At 36.8% G+C, this 19,181-nt stretch overlaps 1 protein-coding gene across 1 annotated transcript in view; it reads right to left on the bottom strand.

Moving 5' to 3' along the window:
• The window catches only part of CACNA2D3 (calcium voltage-gated channel auxiliary subunit alpha2delta 3), a 390,523-nt gene that overhangs the window by 186,019 nt on the left and 185,323 nt on the right, over window positions 1–19,181 (bottom strand). Inside the window, exon 11 of the mRNA XM_088532049.1 lies at window positions 14,894–15,007. Within this exon, the coding sequence (XP_088388175.1) occupies window positions 14,894–15,007 (114 nt within the window). The remainder of the gene's footprint in view (window positions 1–14,893; window positions 15,008–19,181) is intronic.

Raw genomic sequence — 19,181 nt, 5'->3', positions numbered from 1 at the left:
AGAGTTTACTACTACCTTGACAAAGATAGTGGCAGCAAAGACGCCAGGGAGGCTGCAGCAGCAATGGTACAATTTTGCTAGCCAGTTTGGTAACATTCAAAACAGGCCAGGGCCTCTGTAGGAGGCTGCACTGCAGCCACTAGAGGTACTTTATGTGGCATTGTTGTTGAATGACCTTGTGTATAAGTTGCTGGATAACTATTGGGAAGAACATGTCTTTGAACATTTGCACGGTGCAGTTTAAAACTGAATCCAAATCTGCCACCAGCCATAGTCAAGTCTCTTCTGCACTTCCAGAAAGAACACAGGATATTACATTCACATTCAGCTAACGTATTTTAGAATAAATTTAATGTTCATCTTGAGATGCTGAAACACCTAGCTTTAAATTAATACATGTAAACATCAATTGTGCTAAGTTCCTTAAAAAAAAAGTTAAATAAATTGTTTTAAAGCATTTCTATTTTGAAGCATTTTAAAATATTTAATCTAACTTAAAATTCTTAGATATATACACTCAAAGTATAGTTTTTTAAAAAATATCTAATTTCAAAATATCAAAATATTCCTAAAATTTTTATAAGGTATATGCATATATTTTTATATGCATTGAAAACAACTTCCCAAATGGAAGGATGAAGTATATCACAATCTGAGCAGCCATGCACATAGACTAAGCCTGTGTAACGCTTTTTACTCCAAAAATACCCGCAAAATTAATTAAGCAAATTAAAAGTAAGATCTGCTTATGATGACATGGTAACCTTGCCTATGCCTTAATTTAATAATCCTTTCTCACTCAGAGGACAAGAACAATTTGTCCTGACACAGCTCCCGTGAGCAGTTCTGGGTCTTGTAGATACTGTAGTGCTGTTAGCACTTGATTAAACATTAATGTGAGAATGAAGGCCAGGTTCTCTTGCCACTCAACAACCCATTAATAAACCGCTCTGGAGAAGGGAGGAAAAGTTAGCTCAAAGACACATGTTTTGTTGAGCCACTTACATTTGGGAAGTCTAACCCCATAAGCTAGTAGAAAAAAAATTAGTTCATTAATAGTGTTTTTAATGTACTTTTATGTCTGCTTTACATTACTATTCCCTTATGGCTATTAAATGACTTGATATTTAAAAATCTGTGAACTGAACTATAATTAAACCAGGTGTTTACTCATCTATTTCTCACTATATGATAGAAAACAAGAGTTTCCTGCACATCTATAGTTTATCTTAAAGTTTACTATGTGTTTAAATCTGTATTCTACAAAATATAAATATATTAGATTTAAAAAATACAGGACATAGTAGCAAAATGTTGATATAGTTATTATATTTCCTTTTAACTATAGATTTTTTTTAGTGACTTAAAAGAGAATATGGCTCTTTAAAATGATTTTTTAAACTAATGCACTGTATTGTACATGTTTCTTGGCTAATTTGGCATTAACTGTTCAGTGCAGCTATGACAAAATTAGCAATTGGCCTTGTAAGTAAAAAGGCCAACTCTTAAGAGTTGGAAATAACCTTAATCATTCCTTTTCTCCACAAGGCAAAAGGAAAATTGAAGCCATTCTCATCATTTTGATTCTACGTATCCCACCGAGGTTTAGTGCTGTTTTTGAGCCCCAGCTTCCCGGAGGGCACACTCGTTAACATTTATTTGAAGAGATAGCAAAGCTTCCCAGTGCTTCTCCTTGCACAGAAGGAACACAAGTGCCATAAAATCCCTCTACAATTTAGCTAGTGTCCTTCCCAGGACATTTGAGCATACTGAACACCCATGGAGCTCAAGAGGGAGCAGTTCCTACAATAGCCCTGCGCAGAAATTATACAAGAAGGGACACAATGTTAGGAATGCATAAAGGCAGTGAAAGGTCTTAACTTCACCGGAACATTAAGCCCATCTGCCATCCTCCTTCTGCCTCCACATAAATACAGTTCAAGATCATTAACATTTATCAGAGAAATCTTCACATAGATAAAAAAATAACTTCAAAAATGCACAAGAGATGGTAGCACTATCATCCCTAGGAGGCTGAGGTCAGGTCCTACGTTTTTTGGGTCTCGACAAAAGTAGCAGAAGGGGAGGTTTCCTCAAGCAGTCATGCAAATAATAAAAATGTGACCACTGGAGCGAGGCACTTGCCTGCTGCACTGCTCTCCTTTTCCTGAGAGTCACGGTTGGCTGGAGTCATGCAGAGATCTTGTCCGTCTCTGCTGCTGCTCGTCCTATAGCAAATATTCCATTTTCATGGACCTGAGTAGGTGGCACTCGAGAGCACATCTAGGAGCTGCTCTTGAGCGGAGGCACAAAGCTCACCAGGATTCCCTAGCTGCGTTGAGGAACCTGATGAAGGAACTTGCTGTTTTAGGAGATAAATTGTCTGATTCCCTTAACAAGTCAGAAGTGCCACCTGAGAAGGTTTCCCTGGCTGGCACAGACTGATCTCTCTGCTCTGCAGAAGGGACACAATTCTAAGAAACATTAGGCAGAGGAGGGGAAAACAGACATTGCCTTCTGTGCCTTCTGTCCTTGCTTCTGTGTGACCCAAAATGGACTAACCTCAGTTTAGTCATGTCTGCTGCTACAGGAAAAGCATGCAAGGATTTTGTTGTGAACCAAGTTAAAATTTTGAAAATTGTTTTTATATTTACCATGACAAACAGAGCTTAGATAATCTATGACTTTGTTTTGATTTTTATCTTTGAATACAATCACATAAAGTATATGACATCATTATATCCATAGGGGAAAAACATTGATTATATTGATCTAATGGTTTATAAGACGTTACTCTTGCAGCACACAAATGTAGAGCCAAGTGCATTTTTTTCTGGCTGAAACTGCACAAACATGATGTACCACAAAGGCATCCTCAGATGTTTGGCTCATCTCTAGTGTCCATACATAACCTTTTAAGGAGAATTTAGGTCAGCCTAAATAAAACAATTTGTCTCAAAATGGGGTGCCATATGTCAAATGCACTTAGTCAGCCAATACCATTCTTAGCCAAAAACTCAACATTATCAGATATGATGCTAAAATCTCTGTAGTCACAAACTTCTCATGCTGTTTGTGTACTCATATGAATGTTTTGTACAAATTTGGTTTTAGTTAAATGAATCAAAATATTAAAAATATGATGATAGTTATTACAACCATAATATATATTTTTAAATTATATAAGTTCCCATTAAGTTCCCATTCATACTAATTGTAGACTAAATTCTGACACCCTTTTTTCACCTTTTTACCATTGTAAACGGGCCCATTTGCTGTGTAGATATTGCTGGTATTATTCCTCATAAAATCCACGATAGCCCATGGACTTAGTATGAGAATAGCAGAAAACTGACAGGATTGCATGCAATAACATCCAAGATGATGCCATAAACCACCTTTAGTTAAGAAGCAAAGTCTTTTGCAATTACTTTGGCAGTTACTCTTCTTGCATAGGAGACAAAAAGAGGGACGGAAGCTCCCAGTGGTCTCTTAAGTGGAGCTAATCCTAAAGTAAATCTTCTGGCAGAGAGTAACATAACAGTATGGTTATACTTTTGGTCAAACGTGAGGCAGGGTTTGTCTCCACATCCCACACTTGCAGTATCAGAGCTGCTGACTGTGAACTTTCTGCTAGAACAAGATAAACCCATCTACTGGATGTTGCATGTCTCCAAGCAGACCCAGCAGAGGCAGAAACTGCTCCTGTGCAGGTACCTACAGGCTTAGAGAGAATTGTTAGATCATCATTAATCCCTGCCATGACATGTTGCTCTCCCTATATATGTCCCCAGCACTGCAGAGCACAAAGGAATGCACTAGTACCAACACAGTAACTGAGGAACGGGAAAGGTGGCAGAAAGAAGGGAAAATACTCTCAAAGAAGCGCTGATTTCTGAAGGGTGAGCTGATTTTGCCTCTCCACTCCAATTTAAATTAGAGGATCAGACTTAAACTTTGTGCAAGAAAACACCACGAATCCATGACTATCCTCACTCTCCAGCTGGGTCTGTGGTGCTCACTCAGGGTCGCTATCAGTACAACCACGGGAATGCCGGAGTTCCCAAAAACGGGTGACCGACGAGGGACTCTCAATTGCAAGTGACAAGAAATGGAAGGACAGAAAGATACTATAACCAACACCACACCTGCTCACAGGAGGAAATTCATCTTCTGTGAATTTTTGTGCCTATAAAACTTGACAGCCTATATATTCAAGGAAAACTAACCCCAATATGTGGCGCAAACTTAGCCAAAGCAAATATTTCTAGTTTTCACTCATCTCTATCATAGATGTTTCAGCAGGCGCTATTTAGACAAACTCTTGTTTTACAAAATATTCAGCCACTTACTTTTCACTGTGAGAACAAAACTAATAAATATATACTCTGTTAATTTCATTTTTGGTGATGAAAATTAAGAATAGATAAACTACTTGGGGATTTTTCCTTCCATTTGTAAAGATAATTGACAAATGCTGCACACCTACTGCCAGGTAACCTGCAATACAGTCATTTTCTGGCTGGTCAAGCACATTTGTTGTAAGTCAAAATCTGGGGAAACAAAGCATTTCAGAATGGGCAGACTGGAATCTTGGATAAGCAACACGCCATAATAATGTACAGCCTGTCATGACACTGTGAGCATTTCATGGACCAAAGTGCCTAAGGCGCAACATAAGCAGAGGTCAGTTGCAGCTCTCGATTTTATAACCAGTTCATTAGAAACTGCATTCAGTGGCAAAAGCAGCCCATAGCCTGGCAACACGCTTCACCCTGGCTCGTGCAGATGGATAATTCTCTGCACACTGGATCTCTGCAGCCACCTTTCCATGCAAACCCACAGGACTTTTTTTCCCTATAGGACAATGTCAAGAATCTCACTTTGATTCCTATTTCACCTTCTCCTACCTCCTTTCCCTTCCCTTTCTTTTTCTTTTATACCCTATAACTTGGCATTTTAATTCTTAGAAGGTCTACAGAACAGATGTACCTAAATAATGACAGAAACTCTTGAGCTAAAAATCTGCCTACATGATATTTCCTGACAAACCATTTTTTCAGCTTATTTTTTGAAAATGCAGAATTAGTTAGTAGGAGTTGGATAGATGAGGGGAGAGCGGTGGATGTCGTCTATCTCGACTTCACCAAGGCTTTTGACACCGTCCCTCACAACATCCTCCTGGGCAAGCTCCGGAAGTGTGGGATAGATGAGTGGACAGTGAGGTGGATTAGGAACTGGCTGGATGGCAGGGCCCAGAGAGTGGTGATCAGCGGTGCAGAGTCTAGTTGGAGGCCTGTGGCTAGTGGGGTCCCCCAGGGGTCAGTCCTTGGTCCAGTCCTGTTCAATTTATTCATCAATGACCTGGATGAAGGCACAGAGCGCTCCCTCAGCAAGTTTGCTGATGATACCAAACTGGGAGGAGTATCCGATACCCCAGAGGGCTGCGCTGCCATCCAGAGGGACCTGGACAGACTGGACAACTGGGCGGTGAAAAACCTCATGCAATTCAACAAGGCCAAGTGGAAGGTCCTGCACCTGGGGAGGAATAACCTCAGACACCAGGACAGGCTGGGGACCGACCTTGTGGAGAGCAGCTTTGCGGAGAGGGAGTGGACGACAAGTTGACCATGAGGCAGCAGTGTGCCCTCATAGCCAAGAAAGCCAATGAGATCCTGGGGTGCGTTAAGAAGAGCGTCTCCAGCAGGTCGAGGGAGGTGATCCTGCCCCTCTACTCAGCCCTGGTGAGGCCGCATCTGGAGTATTGTGTCCAGTTCTGGGCTCCACAGTACAAGAGGGATGTGGAGCTGCTGGAGAGAGTCCAGCGCAGGGCTACAAGGATGATCAGGGCCCTGGAACATCTGCCCTATGAGGAGAGGCTGAGGGAGCTGGGCCTGTTCAGCCTGGAGAAGAGAAGGCTGAGAGGGGACCTGAGCAGGGTCTATAAGTACCTCAAGGGAGGCAGTGAGGAGGATGGTGCTGGCCTCTTTTCAGTGGTGGCCACCGACAGAACTAGAGGAAACAGCCAGAAACTGAAACACCAAAAGTTCCACAGGAACTTAAGGAAAATTTTCTTAACAGTGAGGGTGACAGAGCACTGGAACAGGCTGCCCAGAGAGGTTGTGGAGTCTCCTTCTCTGGAGATCTTCAAAACCCGCTTGGACGCAGTCCTGTGCCACGTGCTCTAGGTGACCCTGCGTGTGCAGGGGGTTGGACTAGATGACCTCTAGAAGTCCCTTCCAACCTTGAGCATTCTGAGTTAGACATTCAGATTGACCCAAAATGACTGAAAGATGATTAATTGAAAGAAAAGTATTATGGCATCTTTCACTGGCATACTCACTAAAGAAACACTTTTCATGATTCACCTAAATCTTGTATTATTAAAACACTAAACATCCCCCAAAACACACCCAAACTGATGCAACTTTTGCCATTAAATACAAATGAAATATTCTCTTTCATCAGAGGTTAAAAAGCTGTACCGCACCAAAGAAAAATTCTGAGAACTGCTGTATTTCATAGGACCAGCAAATATTGTTCTCAGCGAAACATCATGAATTTGCCTAGCGAATATGGCTCTTGTCTCTTTTCATGTACTCCTCCGAATTTTCCTTTGCCTTCCCACCAACAGAGACAAGTCATCTTTCTAAGGGTGTTTGTGGCAGTATTTTCAAACAAGAATAACTAGTACTTCTAAAATAATTAAACATGAAAGTGCTGCCAAAATTGCTGAATATATTCTCTTTATATTCTACTATTACAATACATTTTAAAGACCTTTTCCACAATGAGTCCCAACTGATTCAAAATACAGCTTTTTTTTTTTTTTTTTTTTTTTTTTTTTTTTTTTTGCAGACATGAATGTCTAATGACATAAGCGGGTGGGATAAGAACTGTAGCATTCTAAGGCATCCAACAATGCTCTGGACTTAACTTGAACATTAAAATCCAGGGAAAAGATTTCAACAGCTCTTACAGGAAAACCTCTGTAACTAAGCTTAAATATTAAGTGAAGTCAATGCACAAGTGTTATCCCTTAGAAATAGGACATATTTATTCAGATGTGCAAATCTCTGTCAGTTTTGCACAGACACGTTTATGGTAGGGCTAGTAGAGAGGATTATGAGATGACAGTATTTGGAACCATGTAGAGAAGAACAAGGTTTTTGTTTTTAACCAGTTTGGCAGCACATGTCTGCACATGGGAACAGGACACTACAGTGTCAGCTACAGAGACCACTGCATTTCTCAGAAGTTTAAGGCAATAGGTAATGCTGGTATGGCAGTTTAGGCAGAATAAATATGAATAGAGTGAGGTAAATAAACAGGGCACTCTAACTGGGTATTCCATAAAACACAGAAGACTAATGTAGTTAGGGATGTAACCACTAGGAAGGAATCAGCAGACCCACAACAGAGTTCTAAGGAGGGGAATGTTTGGATAACTTCTTAGCTCTTAATTCAGTAAAGCACTTTAATGCATGTCTGAATCCACTGCTTTGGTTAGCAGCGATATAATAATTCACATGTGTAAGTCCTTTACTGAAATGAATACTAAATGACACATATATGATCCACTGCATGCAATGAATCTTCTGTACAGTCTTGATATATATGCATGTATTGCAGGATTGTTCTATAGCCAGACACCACGAAGGACAACAGAGGTACTCTGGGAAAATGGTATATATGAGTAATAATTTTATATATAAACAATGTCTGTTACACTTCCAAACCAGCAGAATTTGGCCTCTCAGAGCAAAATGAGCAAGAAATACCATTTACTATATGTAATGGGATGCCAGCAGGAGAATACTACACCAAACATTTAACTTCCTCCCTTTGTAACCTTCCCCTTCCAAACATCTCCTGAGATTTGATATTTAAACATGCAATTTACCAACCTTCCCAACTCAACGTAAATATCCAACAGAAGTTAACTTAAAGCCTCAGTGTGCAATGAAACAACATGCTATGACTTATTTTAATTCAGTTAGAATTATATAAAAGTATATAAGGATGTCATTAAAGGAAAAATGATCCAAGAATGAACTAAGAATGGACCATACAAACTAGGTAGAAATATACTTTGGCACCCAGATGAAAATGTCTGAAAACAGAAATAACATTTCTTTGTGTTGGCCTGTATTTTTCCAGGGTACTGGAATTACTTACAGTCTACTAGGATTGTCTTAATTCATCAGACCAGGAGTTTATTTCACCCACTGATTAGGACAGATACAATAAACCACTTTTGCTATTTAAGCCTTGCTTCATTATCTTGCAGCATTTCCACTTGTATTAAGACTTGTTACTGTGGATGCTTTTGCTAGTCATAAAAATGTCTCAAATCCTACTAATGCCTGTACACAATAATAACATGGTGTTTGACTCTGGATTAATTATGCATTCTATAAAAATGTACAATGAGCAAATAAACAAAACTTTTCATTTCGCATCTTGTACTCAACAGAAAGGAAAGCAAACTTGCAGATCTATCCTGTTCCTATCTCATGCTCTAGATGGGAAACCGAGATGACTGAACATGACCCTAGGGTTGTGTCTCTCACTAGCACACAAGGCTGACCCTTTCACAATCAGAACCTAACCCTCAATATAGATCCTGATAATTTCAACTACTTCCAGAAGCCAAACTTAAAAACAGGTCATTAACAAAGACCTTGAATCCAACATTATCTTTAATTTCTTCCTTTTTTTTTTTTTTCATTATTCCAAATGAATTGTTTGAAATACTGTGTTAACATCACTGTCAAACACAATGGACTAAAATGGAGTCATAAATAACTATAATCACTTTCTTGCTGGGTTGTTGACTAATAACAACACATATTCTTAATATTTTACAGAGACTTTGGATTACTCATCTAAACCAGGAGAGATCTAGTTGAGACTCCAAATATTTTTTCAGCTTATCTTTTCTGAAGATGCATAAACTATAAAGTAAGTAAAAATAAACAAAGAACTTTATCCTGGCCTTCAAAATAATTTCAGCAACTAAACTGCAGCTAACTAAAATACAGTTTTTACCATGTTGCCTAAGAACTTCAAGAAATATCTAGCTGTTTTCCTTAAATGAATGATACAATTCTTCACAAAAGCCATTACTTCAAGGACAGACAAAGCTTACAGAATGAAATTGGCATGTTTGTACAGTTATCTACCGTATATCTACTCTAACTACTCTATCTACTAGTATAGTTAGAGCAGATACACAGTGGAGTACATATCTACTCTAACTAGTATTGCGTCTAGTATAATTACTCCATAAACACACACACACAGGCAAAAGAAGAAAAAAGATATTACAGTGCCTCAAATATCAGGTCGCGCTTTATTATATTTATTTTGTGGGTTAGTAAACAGAATCCATAAGATGTCAGGTTCTTATTATGAGACTTCCTTACAATACTTGAGTTTCTCTTGTTAATAATGGCTTTCAGCCACATATTTCAGTGATACAGAGTTTATGCCAGATGCAACTAGTGATTACTTGCAGTCATCTAGGCATGTCTTACATATACACATTATATCTTAAATTTTGGAACCCTTTCTTAATGTCTCCAGAATCACTACATAAAAATGAATTCTTTTGCTAGTAAAGAGCTTATGATTTTTATGTCCCTCATACTTGTAAGTTCCTGAAAAATACTTTAGACAATCTATTGCAGATTGCAGCTTATTCTCCATTTAGACTGTCCATTGTTTATTAGCTATTCTGCATGACTCGTAGGTAATTTACTTCTGTATCTACTCCCAATTACATGACAAACGTTAACAGGGTAATGACACTTTGGATATACATTTAAACTGTGTATAAATGATCACCCCAACTAAAATTCCTGAAACATTCAGAAAGCATTAGCCACTATATGATTTTAGCCAACCGTATAACTCTGTATCTGAGAAGCAATAATCCTTCCTCTGGCAATCCACATATACCACGAGGATGATTCAATTACCCTTATCTTTACAAAAGAAACTCCTTTTTGGTTTTAAGTTTTTTTTGGGGGGGGGAAGTTATTCATATCAAAGATTGGCCTAAAAATGAATTCTTAACTTATTTTAATTCTTACTAAATTGCAGATGAGGCAGGAAATAAACTCAACCATTTCTGTGAGGAGCAGTTTCTCTCTATCCCAAATCAAGAACTTCTGTTAGACCTCCTACCCAATTTTCATTGGGAGCCTATAAGATAGCTAATTAATATAAGTTGTGTCATAGCTTGAAAGACCTATGAAATGCCCACATAACCCCCTTGTTCTTGAAAGTTAACCAGTTACCAAGCACACAGCGGGTACAGCAGCAGCAAATTCTTTAAAGGGAGGGAGAGGTGAAGTGGACAAGGGAAAGAAAAGAACAATTCTACTAATTCTTTTAATTCAACAGTTCTGTTCAAACATATTTCAGGGAGCATTAGCTGATTTTTGCAAAATATTCTGTTGCAATATTCTGTACATTCACCCTCCAAAAAGAATCCTTCAAACTTTAATCTCTGCCTTGTTGTAATGATTAATAAGCAGAAAGAAAAGATAGAGAAAAAGCCTTTCTCTTCCACGCAGAATGAAATCTCCCTGGAACCCCCAACTTGCACAATTTGAAATTTCACAAAAATATTTCCTTCTATACTTAAATTATATTCCTATCTTAGTCTCAATGGTATTTTAAGTCCTCCCTGAATCATGGTTATGGAAGAAATGCTTTTGAGGTGCTCTAGAACAATGGGGAAACAGGCTTTACAGAAGTCTAGGACTTGATGGTAGGATAACTGGGGAAAAGAAAGAGACTCAACTGCAAAATATCCAGCACTTGATCATTTTAACTAATGAAGAAAAGGGATCAGGAGGCTGAATGGATGCTTGGTACACAGGAACATGGTCAAATGCTTAAGAACAGTATCTACATAGCAGATCTGTCTCAAGTCCAATGCAGGAATTTGAAGATACTGAAAAAAGTTTAATGAATGAGAAAAATTATGTACATGGCATAAAAATAATTTATAATGTGTGAGATTCTAGCTGTTTAAAGTGCAAAATTCCATGTAAGGACTAACATAAAAAGTAAACAGACATTAACAACTTAGTGCCTTTATCATACAAATAAAACATGGTATGCAATAAATATAGCACTACAAGATTTACATTTTAAGAAGGAAAGAATATGTAAGAAAATAGTTTTTTTGTGTGTGTGAGGAAAACAGGAGTTCATAAACAAGCAAACAAAAACAATACAATGAAAATGCTCCCTTTTTCAAAGGAACAGACCAGAAGGTAATTTTGAGTAGCTTTCACAGAATGGTTGAAGTTGGAAGGGACCTCTAGAGATCATCTAGTCCAACCCCCCTGCTCCCATGGTCGTAAGTCTCTAGTTCATAAACAAAAACAGTCCAATGCCCCAGAATAAAAGAATGCCTTATTTCAGCTACTTTTGTGATTAAATAGGAGCTGTAGAGTTGTTTTTCTAAAACTTAATGTTGCAAAATGTGTATTTCATATATTATTAGAATGTAGCGGTAGTTCTTCCAGTTGCCACAGTGAATATATCTACAAAGCCAGGTAATATGGTGAGCTGATCCCTGATTGCATAGACCATTTTTAAAAACAATACCTTATTCAAAGGTATAGATGGCCTGAGTAGAGCGGGGAGAAAGGTTTTGTCAGTGTCACTTGTCACAAAGATTTGTCAGCGTCAGTCACAGTTTGTCACGAGCTAGCAAAGACTTCACAATAATACAAAGACAGCCATCAACTGTGTTTATACAATTTGTTATAGGCGACAAGATGTTTCTGCTGCAACTAAAGATGGTATTTTTAATATTATATAACACAGAGAAAAATATAACTAAAATATGTACTTAGCTGACATAGTACTTGAGATAGGCACAAACTTGAGAACGTTTCTGAATTGGAGCTGTTACGGTGTTCATCACTGCCCACCACAGTATTAAAGTGACAGAAAACAGCTAAATGATAAGAAAATGACAAGACATTGCAGACTAGAAAACGAAACATTCCCTTGCACATGGTATATGTAGTGCATGGGTTTGTGAAAATAATCAATGACTGCGTCAGAAAATTCTTTATTGATTTCATATGATAAAGAGAGTTTCCCTATGTTCTCCTCCCCTTCTTCAGGGAGGAAGTAAATTTATGGTTGTAAGAAAATGCAAGGCAAGGCACATCCTTTTGAGCAATTCTTAGATCTCCTTAGAGGTCAGTGTTTGCTAGATATATGGAAAAGTTATCCTGAAACCCTTCAAGGCTTACCTGGATATTATCTGGTTTAAGTTGTAAGTAAGGAGAGAAGTACTGGCCACAAGAAATGATTTTCAATCATCATCTCTTAAGCTTCACTTTCCATAAAACAAAATGGGTTATTTTTGCATGGAAAAGAATCGGTGCTTGTCTACAAAGTTAATCAATCATACAAAAACTGGAAAAGAGATAAAATAAGTGGGGAGGGAAATAGCACAAATAATGACTCAAATTCCTAAGATAATTTAGATTCATGTTACTTATATCCACCGCTTAAATTGTTTAAATTTTTCAGTTTATTTAAAAGCTTAGTGAAGTTGAGATATTTATGTATTCTTTGAATGAAAATTCATCATGCTTCATCTGATCAAGGAAATCTTGTGCCATTACAAGATTTTTAACTAAACAATTAACAGTAACAATTGAATCATATAGCTAAGCTTAACACTTCACAGATGATTCAGATAGGCAGAAGTGTCTGATAACATCCAGTAATGGAAAAAAATGAAAAAGCAAGCTTTTCATTTCATGAAAAAGCAAAAATGTGTAGTTTGAAGCAGCAACAATTAAAATAATCACATTAGGAGAAAACTGTAAATACAAAGAAGGATTTAGGAGAGATGTTGGGACTATATTAGTATGAGGCATTTACATGAGTAGAGCAAGTTAACATAAAACCTATTAAAGAATTGCGCTCATATAGTTAGGAACTAAAAACGTAGCATATGACCCATCTAAAAAGGCAGATTACCTTTTGAATATTTAAACCAGATGGAAAAAAAACTACAACACAAATATGTTCTTGCTTGCAGAAATATTTGGTAATTTCAATTGACAAATACATTTCATAAAGCTCTAAATTTCCCTCTGTCTAATTCATCAACAGAAAAATCAACACAAAACTTTTCCCCTGAAGAGATCCTTATTATTGTTTACCCATCTTCAATAATAAATACAGAAGAGCAAAGGTAGGAAATATTTCTGCATAAATTACAACAAATAACCTAACTGAAAACCCTTGAACAAAATTAAGGAGTGAAATCCTAGATCAAGTACTCTCTCTGACTTGCACATACAAGGAGTATCTCAAGGACATACTCTGCATAGCACAAAGTAAAAACAAATAATTCTATATCAGAAACATTGACATTGCCAGTTGAGATGTGCCCCAATCAGGCATAACAAGTATCAAAACCAACAATTCTTGACATCCAGTGGATATTCTTCATAATATCTATGTCTACATCTTAATGCATCAATTAAGGAATAATGACTTCTTCCCTCCTTCCACTACACAAAGGCGATCGTCAATTCACACGAAAAGTATCAGAGACCTCCTCAAAATATGCAAATACAGAATGCACCTTTGCATTCTTTTAAAGATGACAGACTTGCCAGTGTGTCATGGCAAAAGCACAAAAAGAATGAACTTTTTTTCTTTTTGAAAATGAAGTTATAGAAGTTGAACAACATGAAGGGAGCAAGGTCTCTGAGGAGAAAAACAGATCTTCAGATTGCAGTTACAGTCATTATTCTACATTCTCTGAATAAAAAACTCAACCAACAGAAAGCAGAATAGATGAATGTCATTTTTACTGTAGGTAATGACAGTAATTGACATAACATTTTCAGAAGATCAGTAAAAAGTCACCAATTTCCTATTTTCTCTTTCTCTTGAATCACTAATAATGTTTAGTTCAAGTAAACAAGAAAAGTGAGCACGGAAAACAAATGTAATTTTAAAACTGGAAGAAACATGACTAAAAAAGTAAAAGCCAAAACTATTATGTTTTTCCACAAAATACTGAAACCTGCCACTGTGCTTGCATGTTATCATGTATTTGCTCAAACAGCACAGTGATATTGCTTCTACAGGTACATAACATGGCAGATAACTCAAAAACCAAGTCTTCCTACAAAATCCAAATTTGTTTTAGAGGAAGAAAAAATAAAGTGTAGAAGAAAATGAAATGTTTCACATTCAAACAGCAGGCCTAGCAGAGTCTTTCTTATTAAAATACAAGGCATTACTGTGCTAGAACATAGCATCCATGTGTTAAACAATAAGCTAGCTATATTCCAGACAAATTTCTTCACATAGAATGACAGAACCAAATTAATTGTTAATTAATTCTCACTAATTGCAAGCTCTACCTCTCACTTTGTCAAATGAATGGAAGTGAACAAATATACCCAAGTACTACATCTGCTCCTTCTGTAATCATAGTAAACAATCCACACATCGTGATCCATGTAGTACCTACACTTGTCAGTGACCCAAAGCACTGAATTATGAATGAACGTTTTGGGAAAAAGCAAAGTAAAATTGTTAACATTTAATGATGTCTCAGTGAGGAAATAATGGTCAAGACCATACCTTGGAGGAAATGATTTCCTTAATATCTTATTATCCTAAGTTCATTACAACAGAAAAAGGTCACATCTACTTTCAAGCAATACTGCGTAAGAATCGTTTTGATCATTAGAGAATCACCCAGTCACCCAAAATATTTTTAAATTATTAAGGAGGTTTTTCAGTAGGTACACTTTTCTAGTTATATACACTTTATAATGGATGAGAAGCTTTTGATTTTCCATCAAATAAAGGAATAACATACCTTTCTATCTGGCCAGTTATACTTTGCAAATATTGTATCATATGTGTCCACAGCTCCATCAGTAATCAGCATTATGGCTTGGCTGCAAATACTTCCTTGTCCCGTGTGATTGAACTGTGAAAGGAAACACAAATTGAAATACAACATATTCCTGTTAAATGATAGATAGGATCTTATTAGATTAACCCAGATTTTACAGAATGTCTGACCACACAGAGAAGAGAAAGTCTTAGCTTGAAAACATTTTAGCATTGTTACTATGCAACTAACAAGTTGTAATGTGGATTGTCTAACAGCAGAAGGATTCATTATATACCAATTCTATCAGCTTGAAAAATATAAAGAAACATTTAAAGATAGCAATTCTTTTTTTTAAAAAAAAAAAAAAAACTATGTAAAGAGTGTATGAAATCCATACTTTTTTCCATGTGTATGTGTATTGATCTAACTAGGTCTGCTTTGTTTCAAAATATCATTCTAAAAAGACAGAAGAAGAAATAAACCATTGACTTTTTTTTTGCAATGTACAGCAAGTACAGCACTGATATAGACTTTTGACTACTCAATGGAGGATTACAGTCCATTTTTATTTCTCATAAAATGTTTAACTGGGAGCACCAATATTTACATATTTCGAGACTCTTCTTTTACTCAGAATAAATACACATAAGTAGTCCAAACTGCAGTACCAAAGTACAAGTATTTAGACAACAGTCAACATATCCATTAGTGTAGAGAAAGAAAACTTTATCACTGCACAGAGAGATGTAATTTTCTCATGGTCAAAGAACAAGTCAATTGGACTAAACCATAAATTAAGCTTTTTTTTTTTTTTTTTTTTAATTCTGGAATTGGTGCGTTAAATTTAAAACTATATTGCTCCATCTGCTCTTATTTCATAATAGGATCTTGTTTGAGATAATTTGTATATTCAGCAAAATTAAGATAGGTGAACCATTTTTCAGCAACAAAACAAAAAGTTGGCAAATAATCTGATTTTTTATTACCCTATACAAAACATTAATTAAAGTCTGAAAAGATCCATAGCCTATGATCTGAGCACAACTGCTTTCTGTATGTTCAGTTACTGCTTGGATAGATTCTAATAGCTGAAAAAATCTGCTTTTGTTCTCTCGCTTGCAATTTTCTGATACATTAGCAAGTCTGAGGTCAGACAAGACTTCATCTTACCACCTTCCTCTTCATAAGGAGGAAGCCCAAGTGATAATTTTCTCATTTTCTTGTCCCACCCTCATCAGCCTACCTCCACTGAAGAGTACTCAAAGAAATGGTAATCCCATATAAGGAGAAAATAAAAGAAAGAAAGAAAAAGTGTATTTTAATTAAAAATGAATTACCTTTCCAGGCCTCTATCTGCCTCTGGATTATTGTAGCTAAACTTATTGAGAGGATTCTGGCTTCATTTGGGGCAGCAACTACTATGACTTCATTATTTCTTCTTCTGAGTTGCCCTCATTTATTCTTCATTGTTCTTTCCATAATGCAAAGTCTTTTTTCTAGAAAACGTTCATAATGGCTGAAATCTCATCTTTATAGTCACATCCACAGTAGGAAAGAGTGGATGATGGGTTTCAACAGTTTCATTTCTCATTTCTACACCTGTGTAACCTTATCCACAAATATTGTTCAACAGAGCTCTACTGTTTTGTCTGGAACCTCATTAACGTACACTGGCTACAGGAATACGTTAAGGGGAAGTGAATGTGGATTTACAGCAAGTTAGTTGTATACTGGTCACTGTGTTTGTGAAAGCTCTCACCTGTGACAGATGCAAGGTAGCCTACCCTCAAATAAAAATTCTTCAATCATGTCAGTTTTTCCAAAGAGAGTTGGAATGTTTCAGAGATTTATTTTAAAACATTACTTTGTATGCATCTGTATTATTCTACACTGTTATCTGTTGTTTGAAAATTTTGAAGAATGCGATTAAATTCAAATGCTTTGATGAGTAATATCTTCTCATATTTGTCTAGAACTTTATTTTTAATGAATAGCAAGAGTGATGAAAGTGTTTTCCATAATAATAACAATGACAAAGGCCTTATGATGAACTACAATTAACTCAGTGATTCATCAGTTAGTAGTGAAAATTTCCATGTATCCTGACATTTAGAGCATTTGGTTGTGATTAACAGTCTTTGAAATGTCACAGAATTTTATTTAATTGGCAATGATTTTTTTTTTTTAAAGGTAATCACTGCAAAGATCACATTTGTTGCCAAAAGAGATAATTGCAGTTGCCACGTGATATAGTAGGTGCCTAACTACTGTACCAAACACTTGTATATTCCTTCAGCAACTAATGAACACTGCATAAATGAATGGCTGGAAAGAAGTTGGAAGCAGATTTCAAATGTGCTTTTCAAAGACATCAGTATCAACATGTTCAGGTCTTAACAATTCAGGAAAATACTAAAACTGAAAGACAGGTAATTGCAAGACAAATTAACAGAGTTTAATGGTTGTACCCTCTGAGCCATTCTGAAAACCTAGCCAAAATCTCCACAGACTATTTGTGAGAAAGCTTCTTTTTTTTTTTTTTTCCTCTCCTCTCTCTCTTTTTTTAATCCTTAGCTAGTCTGCAATTCACAAGAATAGATTTATGACACACAAAGGTCACATGCTCTAAGTGAAGGAGAAAACACTTAGCAGTAGTACTGTATTAAAGGAAAATTAAGTAGCCTGTTTTTCTGGAGTGCTTAAAGCAGTTTTCAGTGACTTTGTTGATATGCCTGTCCGCAACAAAAAAGTTTTCATGCTGTGAATTCTGGAAGTATATATACAAAAAAACACTTGAAGGTATTATATTCCATTATATAATGTAAATAGAAAGAGTCACTACTCCAGCTTGAGCAGATCTGAACATGTACATAACCATGATCCTTCACAGCCCTAGAAAGATATGGGCATCTCCTTCATCACACATATAATTCAGTACATAGTGTGAGAGCTCCCTTTATTCTCACAGCTATCTGCTTATCTCTATCTCTATTTGCATACCATGCATCACTAAAATATAAGTTGCCTCCCAGATTTTGGAGAAAAAAAGTCCTGGCTCTCAGGTTTTCTTGATCACTGACTGCAATATTTTTCAATTTACACAGATTTGGATAACTAGTCTAGGAGATATTTTGTGCAGAGGATGGTTGACATTTATGGTTGTATATCTGGTTTCTAAGACTATACTCCCCTTGGTGAACTAGAAGGTAATGGCCACAAACTCAAGCACCAAAAGTTCCACAGGAACTGAAGGAAAAATTTCTTGACAGTGAGGGTGACAGAGCCCTGGAACAGGCTGCCCAGAGAGGTTGTGGAGTCTCCTTCTCTGGAGATCTTCAAAACCCGCTTGGACGCAGCCCTGTGCCACGTGCTCTAGGTGACCCTGCGTGTGCAGGGGGTTGGACTAGATGATCTCTAGAGGTCCCTTCCAACCTTAAGCATTCTGTGGTTCTATGATTCTATACTCGGTGCTCACAATGAAGCTTTCAATATTCTCTGCTCAAAAACAAACAAACAAACAAAAGATGGAGTGCTCAGTACTTCATGCAGCTTTTCCCATTGTCATTTTTGGCACGCTCTGGAAGGAAGGAACTAGTTCCACACTGTCTGGGTGAACATGTGGGCAGTGGGTGGAGGAAGACATTTGTCCTCATGTTTTCATCTTATGGAGCAGGTTTTATGTCTGGAAAATAATGATCAATATTATGCTTCAAGATGCAAAGGATTTGGAACCATTAGCTAATCCATGTACATATGTATAAAGACAGCCACTCTTTTAAGTCAAACCCTTTAGAGAATATTTTGTTTGGGAGTTTCATTCCTAAGGTGAATCCTTCAATCCAAAGCCAGTTTTCAACTTGTCTCCATTCTATTTATCTGCTCAGTTGACAGAAGGGAAAAGGCAGACTGAGAGACCAGAAAACAAGGATTTTTTTTTCCTATTGTACCTGTGATTTTGATAACATTTGCTTCCAAGAGGACTCTGGTAAACGTGAGTGATAGTTGACAAAGTTTCTAAAAATGTGAGCAGGCATAGATCTCTATTCTCTGTTAGCTCATCAATTATGATTAGTTTGTTTGTATACTTAAAACCCAATTGAGCTTATATATTTCATATATATTCTTAAAATGCATGATTTAAAAGCAATTGAATCTCATAAGCCTAGAAAAAAAAAAAAAAGTCCTACAAAACATTGTACAAAAAGCTGGAATAGGTTTTCTAGAGGAGTTGTGGAGCCTCCTACTCTGAAGATACTCCAAACCCGCC

Source organism: Tinamus guttatus, unplaced genomic scaffold, assembly GCF_059628265.1.
Source record: "Tinamus guttatus ecotype Peru unplaced genomic scaffold, ASM5962826v1 Tinamus_guttatus_pri_ptg000451l, whole genome shotgun sequence".
NCBI lineage: Eukaryota > Metazoa > Chordata > Aves > Tinamiformes > Tinamidae > Tinamus > Tinamus guttatus.
The sequence above is the reverse complement of the archived record's forward strand: the minus strand, read 5'-3'. Positions and strand labels throughout refer to the sequence as shown.